Here is an 8,588-nt window from a genome sequence, read left to right on the forward strand (position 1 = left end):
TGCTCTCTACTCATGTAAAGCCAGTTGTACAAAGTGTTGCATGCATCTGTAGTTCATCTGCAGTGGCAAGAGGCCATGGAGTACTTATATTTTCTTTCTCTCTCCCTCTCCAATACATTAATTTTTTAAAACAAAAAAGGAAAGAGCTGGAGAGATGGCTTAGCAGTTAAGGCAGCACCTTAAGACCCAGGTTTGATGCCCCAGTACCCACATAAGGCAGATGCACAAGGTGGTACAAGTGTCTGGAGATCATTTGCAGGGGCTAGCGGCCCTGGACCACCCATTCTCTGACTCTATCTTGCTTTCTCTAATAAATAAACAAAATTTTAAAAAGGAAGAAAAGCTGGGCATGGTAGCACAGGCCTTTAACCCCAGTACTCAGGAAGTAGAGCTGGGATGATCACCATGAGTTCAAGGGCAGCTTGAGACTGCATAGTTAATTCCAGGTCAGCCTGGACCAGAGTGAGACCCTACCTCGGAAAATAAAGAAAGAAAGGAAGGAAGAAAGGGAGGAAGGGAGGAAGGGAGGGAGGGAGGGAGGGAGGAAGGGAGAGAGGAAGGGAGAGAGGAAGGGAGAGAGGCAGGCAGGCAGGCAGAGAGGGGCTGGGAAGATGGCTCAGTGAGTATAGTGCCCACTTCTCAAGCATGAGGGCCTGAGTTCAGATACTCAGAACTCACATATGAAGCAGGTATGAGGGTGCACACCTTTAATCCCAGCACTCAGGAGACAGAGGTAGGAGGATCACTGAGAGTTCAGGGCCACCCTGAGATTACATAGTGAATTCCAGGTCAGCTGGGCTATAGGGAGACCCTACCTCAAAAAACCAAACAAGAAAAGAACTCACATAAAAAAGCCATGTGCAGTGAGTGCATGCCCATAATCACAGTTCTTGGGAGGCAAAGTTAGGAGGAACCCTGTAGCTTGCTGGCTAGTTAGTCTAGCTGAATAGAATGAGCTCCAGGTACAGTGCAAAAAATAAGGTGAAACATGATGGAGGAAAGTACCCAACATCCACCTCTTGTCTCCATATGCATGCACACACATATATGTACACAAACATATACAAAAATACATACACATACCACCACCACCACACATATACACGTGAACAAAGAATGGAGAATAAAAAATAATTTAAACATAAACAGTCTATTCATTCATTTGGGTGGGGGAGGGGGACTTAAAAGTAGGGTGTCACTCTAGCTCAGGCTGACCTGGAATTCAGTATGTAATCTCAAGGTGGCCTCTACCTCATGGTGATCCTCCTACCTCTGCCTCCAAGTGCTGATTAAAAGCATGCACCACCACCCAGCTAACATTCTATTCTTTAGGGAATTCACAATACTTATTAATATGTGTCATGTTAATTCATTGCTTCTCAAAATTTCCCTGACCATAAGCAGTGTAATAATTTTATCAGTATACTTGCTTGAAAAGCACAGCATAGACTCTCAGTTTCTATGGTTTTGCCTCAACATTTTACAATGTTTTAACAAAATAATTTTAAAATATTTTTTACTTATTTATTATTGAGAGAGATAGAAAGAGGAAGCCAGAGAGAGAGAAAAAAAGAATGAGCATACACCAGGGTCTCTAGCCACTGCAAATGAATTCCAAATGCATGTGCCACCTTGTACATCTGGCTTACATGGGTCCTGGGGAATTGAACCTGGGTCCGTAGGCATCACAGGCCAAGTGCCTTAACCATTAAGCCATATCCCCAGACAGAAAAAAAAAAAAAATTTAGGAGAAGTTGATTAGGTAGCAGGAAATCAGAAGGCAAACTGCTATATGTTCTCATTTCCTCTGCCCAGAAATTTTATTTCATGATTAAGACAGGAGAGGAAACACATTCGGTGAACTTCCTGGCACTTGGAAGGTGGAGGCAGAAGAATCACGACATCAAGGATAGACTAGGCTACAAGAGATCCTGTTTCAAACAAAAACAAAGAGTAAGAGCCGGGTGTGGTGGCACACATCTTTAATCCCAGCACTTGGGAGGCAGAGTAGGAGGATCACCATGAGTTCGAGGCCATCCTGAGACTACATAGCAAATTCCAGGTCAGCCTGGGCTAGAATAAAACCCTACCTTGAAAAACCAAAAAAAAAAAGAAAAAGAAAAAAAAAAAAAGAACAAAAAGATGTGGGAGGAAAATAAAGACAACTTCTCACCTTAACTTTCAAGTGTTACATTAGAGAAAATCAGTTCTAAACACTAGTCCTGGAATCACGCCAAACTCCAGTCTTCTTTAAAAGCAGGATGTTAGAAATGCCTCAAATACTGTGCTAACTCATTTCTTCTTTATATTGTTTCCTCAGTAGTTAAACTCTGTTTAATGACAGTAATGCACTCATGGCTACTGTGACTAATGTTTAGTCTCCTGGCTATAAGGCTTCTTTATCTGAGCTTTATCTGAACTGGGCCTGAATTTTTGGTGCTTGGACACCTAATTTCCTGGAACAAGATAAGGAAATAAACTGTAAGTAAAATGTCAGGTACTAAACTATGTACACAGCTCATTATTCCAGTTTATCAGTGAGGCAGGGTGGTGCATACCTGTAAATCCCTGCACTTAGTAGGCAGCAAAGCAGGAGGATAGGAGAGTTCAAAGTCATCCTCTGCTACACAGCAAGTTCCAGGCCACCCTGGGCTACATGAGACCATGTCTTTAAAAACTGAACAAAAAAAAAAAAAGAAAAAAATTAATTACCAAATCAAACATACTAACAATTAATCTACTTGAAAATTCACTACTCACAATTCCAAACTAAACTGTTTTACAAAATCAATCTATTAAATATCAAAAGTATAATTCATTCTCAAGTCTGCTCTAACAATTCAGTAAGTATTTATAGATGTTCCTATTTTTATTCTCTCCAAATTTAAACCTGCTCCTCATTTTCAGAAATTAAAATGGACATAAAATACAGAAAAAAATGTACACTAAGTTCAACCTATATCCTGCTCAGTTCCTTCATACAAAAGACTAAAGAATGTTTCCCAAAGAGCTTCCATTCTTCCCACTTAGCCCCTCTCACCAAGGCAGGGCCACACTCTAGCTCCAGGCTGGCCTCAAACTAACAGTGATCCTCCCACCAATTCTTCTAATTGCACCTGTCTTTATTGCTATTATTATTATTATTTATTTATTTATTTATTTATTTTAGTTTTTTTGAGGTAGGATTTCATTCTAGCCCAAACTGACATGGAATTCACTATGTAGTCCCAGGCTAGCTTCAAACTCATGGCAATTCTCCTACCTCTGCTACCCAAGTGCTAGGAATTAAAGGCATGTACCACCATGCCTGGCTTTGGGCCTACCTTTAAAAGGTATTCTAGCTAGGCTTGGTGGCACATGCCTTTAATCCCAGCAGTCAGGAGGCTGAAATAAAAGGACAGTTGAGTTTAAGGCTAGCCCAGGCTACATAGTGAGGTCAGTCTGCATTACAGTGAGATCCCACCTCAAAAAAAAAAAAAAAAGTGAGGCTGGAGGGATGGCTTAGCAGTTAAGGTGTTGGCCTGCAAAGCTAAAGGACCCAGGTTTCAATTCTCCAGGACCCACATAAGCCAGATACACAAGGTGGCGTATGCGTCTGGAATTCATTTGCAGAGGCTGGAAGCCCCAGTGGACCCATTTTCTCTCTCTCTCTCTGCTTCTGTCTCTCAAGTAAACAAATAAAAATAGGGCTGGATGGGACTGGAGATATGGCTTAGCAGTTAGGGTGCTTGCCTGTGAAGCCTAAGAATGCAGGTTTGATTCCCCAGTACCCATATAAACCAGATACACAAGGTGACACATGCATTTGGAGTTTATTTGCAATGGCTAGAGACCTTGGTGCACCCATTCTCTCTCTATCTGCCTTTCTCTAATAAATACTTTGTTTTGTTTTGTTTTTTGGTTTATCGAGGTAGGGTCTCGCTCTAGCCAAGGCTGACCTGGAATTCACTCTATAGTCTCAGGGTGGCCTTGAACTCATAGCAATCATCCTAACTCTGCTTTCCAAGTGCTGAGATTAAAGGCATGTGCCACTATGCCCAGCAATAAAATATTTTTTAAAAATAGGGCTGGAGAGATGGTTTAACAGTTAAGGTGCTTGCCTGAGAAGCCTAATGACCTGAATTCAATTTCCCAGTACCCACGTGAAGCCAAATGCACAAAGTGGCTCATGCATCTGGAGTTTGTTTGCAGTGGGTAGAGGCTCTAGTGCTCTTCCATTCTGTCTCTCTTCTCTTCTCTCTCTCTCTGCTTGCAAGTAAATAAAGACATTCAAAATAGATAAAAGTATTGAAAAAAAATTTGAAAAAAAGTGCTCTTGGGGCTGGAGAGATGGCTTAGCAGTTAAAGACACTTGGTAGCAAAACCAAAAAACCCAGGTTTAGTTCCCAGGACCCATGTAAACCAGATGTACAAGATGGCAGGTGCATCTGGAGTTCATTTGCAGAGGCTATAGGCTCTGGTACGCCCATTGTCTCTCCCTCTCTCAAATACGTAAATAAAATAAAGCAAAAAAATAATTTTTTTAAGTGCTCTAGACAGCAGCTTGTAGATTTTCAGATTGTCACTGCTAAATTCCTTAGATTAATCACAAAAATCCTAGGCATGCTTGCTGTGATATTCTAGGCTTTCTCACTATTTTCTCAATAAATTTCTTGCTTTACTTCCAAAAAAAAAGCAGAAGGTGTTCTTTCTTGGAAACCAGATGTAGTGGCATACACCTATAATTCCAGCACTCAGGAAAACTGCCTAGAGTTGCAGGTCAGCCTGAATTACAGCGTGAGGAGCTGTCTCTTTTTGATGTTCTTTCTTCTGGAGATAAAGTCATTTGTCAATTTCAAAAAAGAAAGAATACAATTCTTTTTCTAGACCATTAATGGTGAAATTAATTCCAATTTCAGAGTAGTATTAGTCATATCACATATAATTCTCACAATCTCTTTAAGTAGCTTTTTTAGGTAATAAAGCTCAAAATATGGAATAAGAGGTCCTAACTACGTTTTAGCTGTTCTAGGAAAAACATGTTAAGTGGGTGCACATGCAAGCAAAGTGTTATGTGGCCCAGCTCTTCTACCAGGAGATAAGGTCTAAAACTTCTTTATCAAGTTAGTAATCAGTAATCATCTCTTAAGACAAGGAGTGACAGGAAAAAATACGTGTAATACCACTGTCGATTTTGTTTGAGTCCTAGTAGGGCCACCCTACAGAAAACGACCAGGATTAAATAACTTTTTTAAAGACCGCAAAATAACTTTAAGAGATGGCACCAGCCAGGTGTGGTGGCTCAAGCCTGTAATCCCAGAACTTAAAAGGCTGGGGCAGGATGATTATGCTGACTTCCAAACCAGTCCGGAGTAAGAGTGACACCTTGTTCCCTTACCTCTAAAAGTGGGGGAGGGGCTAAGGCTACAGGTCAGTGATGGGGTACTTGCATACCCTACTCTTTGAATTCCATTCTCACTGTCTGGGTGGCACAGGGTGGTCTCACATGTTGCCTCATTTGGTGACCCTTCAAAGGCTCGCCTCCATACCTCATTCCTTCAGGCCTCTTCTTTTTTCAGTGCAGTCTCCTATCTGTGCAAAGACACCCCCAGTGCGTCCCCATCCCCCTGTGGCTTCCTGAACCCCTGCTGTCGCCGACACCCATGTGGCCCCACGAACCTCCTTCGGCCCCCGACTTTTCTGCGTCCTCCTAGAGTTCCCCCATGCCCTCCGTCTTCCTGATTCCCTTATTCCTCTTGCGGGCCCCGCCTTTCAGGCACCGTCCCCAGAGTCACCCCACTCTCCTGGACCCCCGTCCCGCCCGGCCCGCCGCCGCAGGACGCCCCCGCCCGTCTCCGGACTTCACGTCTCCACCTCCGGCCTCCTGCGCCGCAAGCCCGGCCCCGCCGCCCCACGCCCCCATCCGTCCGCGGCCCTTACCGCACATGATGCTGAAGGGCGGCCCGGAGCCGAGAATTGAGCTGCTGCAGGGAGTCGGCGCACACAAGTTTCGGGGATGCCCACGGGAGGACTGCGGCTGTTCGGCGGAGGCAACGACGCGACGCCCTCGGGATGCGACCACTGCTCCCGGCTTGGCCCGCAACCGCCCCCGCCCCGCCCCGCCCCCCCCAGCGCGGCGCGCGCCGCCGTGAGCCAACTTCATTGGGCCACGTCCGCGCCGATCACGCGCAGGCCCCGCCCCTGGCCCGCGCAGGCGCCGGACTGCTGGAAAGCCAAGACGTGGCAGCGAGTCCGGCGGCATCCGCCTCTGGTTCCTGGAGACGCCCTCGCTAGGACGTCGCCGCTGCAGGCGCTGGAGGAGAAGAAGGGAGGGGAATGTTTGCAGAGCACTTAGCACGGGATCACGGTCAGCATCCGAAAGGCAGGGCCCAGGGACAAATTACGGTGCAAAAGGGACGATTAAGCTGAGGAAAATCTGCCCGGAGCTCGGGTGAGGTGGCAGCGGACGGACAGACGTGCCAGAATCTTTGACGACCAAGCGCTTCTTGCGTTCAGCCGGTCTTTCTGTGGCTGACCATTTCGCTTTCCAACTTAAGCTGTACGCACGTTGTCTAGTTTCTAAAAGCCTCTGCACCCCATTTATTGTCTCCTGAACCCCGTTTGTTGTGGACAGTGGCAATGAATGACAGGCTCGGTGATCCCAACACTGTGCCTGTGCGTAGAACACTTGTGGGTGGCCCTCCGCTGAATGCCCACCTGAGAGGGCTGGACATAGCCTTCAGTTTGTTTGACTCTGAACCACTAGTGCTATGAATCAATGCACCATTCCTGCCAAGATAGGCATGTGTTGCAGTCAGGTTCGCATTGCTGATAGAAATCACCCAACCAAGAGCAGCTTGTGGGGAAAGAAAAAAAAAAGAGGTTTACTTTGGCTTACAGGCTCAAGGGGGAAGCTCCATGATATCAGGAAAAAACGATGGCATGAGCAGAGGGTGGACATCACCCCCTAGCCAACATAAGGCGGACAATAGCAACAGGAGAGTGTGCCAAACACTGGCATGGGGAAACTGGCCATAAAACCCATAAACCCGCCCCACCCCCAATACACCGCCTCCAGGAAGCTTTAATTTCCAATTGCCATCAACATTTGGCATGCAGAACACCTAAGTTTGTGGGGGATACCTGAATCAAAATACCACAGCATGGTTAGAGAACTGTATTCCTGAGACATTATTGTCTGGGCTTTTGCTTCAGAAAGATTTAAATACTACCTTTGTCAAATGTTTGTGGTTCTCAAATCTCTACTAATGGCTCTAGAGTAAATGTACTTTCAGAGCCTCGAGGTTCTTCCCACTGTGGAAGTATCTGTTCTTAGTTCCCTTCCTACCCCGCCTTCCATCCCTGTGTGTTCCAACAAAGCTGAATGGACAGCATCCTCACTCGTCTGCACATTGTAATTTGTCCCAGCATAGCTTCCCAGCCTTGTCTGTTTAAATGTTTCCCCAGAAAAACACACACTTAGGCCTCTTATCCTTTGAGCTTCCTCCTTTAAGAAAGATATGCTCTATACAATGGGTTTTGTTTGTAATCTCTCCCTACTAAGCTGTAAATTTCCTAAAACTGGAGAGTGAGTCTTTGTATAGCCAATACCTAGTATAGATCCCAAGCAAAAAGTAATGAATCAAAAATGTCTTTGAGGGCTGGAGAGATGGCTTAGTGGTTAAGGCGTGCATGAAAAGCCAAAGGACCTTGATTCCAGGACCCACGTAAGCCAGATGCATAAGGTGGCACATGCATCTGGAGTTCGTTTGCAGTGGCTGGAGGCCCTGGTGCACCAATCCTCTTCCCCAGCCCCTCTCTCCCTCACTCAAATTTTTTTAATTTAAATAGGAGGGAATTACCATGGGATATTTTTTTATAATCATGGAAAATGTTAATAAAATTTTTTTTTAAATTTAAATAAATAATGTTTTCGAGCTGTGTGTGGTGGCTCATTTCTTTGATTAAAAAGGGGAGAGTATCAATATGAGTTAAGGCCAGCTTGGGGGTACAGAGTGAGCTCCAGGTCAGCCTGGGCTAGAGTGAGACCCTAACCCACACACACACACACAAATGTGCCAGGCATGGTGGTGAAAGCCTTTAATCCCAGCACTCAGGAGACAGAGGTAGGAGGATAGCTGTGAGTTGGAGGCCAGTCTGGGACTACATAGTGCATTCCAGGTCAGCCTGGGCTAGAGTAAGACCCTACCTCGAAAGAAAGAAAAATGTTTTTGAATTAGTGAAAAAAGTCATAGAATTCATCCAAAACTACTTAAAGGAGCAGAGGACTTTCCATTTTTCAATGGTGTATTTAAATGATCAAAGTATTTCTCACCTAAAGCCCTTTGTTACTTCAAACCCTTACAAGGTCTCTAGATGACAGCAGAGTTAAAATGTGGACTGTTAATGCCAATGCATTTAATTCAAGAAACAGGGGCTGGTTCAGTCAGTCCCAGCAGCAGCTGCGGCTGCTCAGTTCTTTTGTGGCTCTCCTTGTCTTCTCCCTTTCACATCCCAAAACATGGCCCTGGGTGTGGCTGTCTCTGATGGTGTCATCACGATGTTCTGTGACATGAAGGTGTGGAAACCATCAACATCAGAGGAAGTGA

The 8,588-nt window shown here is 45.0% G+C and overlaps 1 protein-coding gene across 1 annotated transcript in view; it reads right to left on the minus strand.

The window, feature by feature from the left end:
• Positions 1 to 6,077, minus strand: part of Gfpt1 (glutamine--fructose-6-phosphate transaminase 1) — a 114,231-nt gene extending 108,154 nt beyond the window's left edge. Inside the window, exon 1 of the mRNA XM_045151882.1 lies at positions 5,920 to 6,077. Coding sequence (XP_045007817.1) covers positions 5,920 to 5,926 — 7 coding nt within the window. The 5' untranslated portion in view covers positions 5,927 to 6,077. The remainder of the gene's footprint in view (positions 1 to 5,919) is intronic.
• Between the last annotated feature and the right edge of the window lie 2,511 nt (positions 6,078 to 8,588).

Source organism: Jaculus jaculus, chromosome 6 (genome assembly GCF_020740685.1).
Source record: "Jaculus jaculus isolate mJacJac1 chromosome 6, mJacJac1.mat.Y.cur, whole genome shotgun sequence".
Taxonomy (NCBI): domain Eukaryota; kingdom Metazoa; phylum Chordata; class Mammalia; order Rodentia; family Dipodidae; genus Jaculus; species Jaculus jaculus.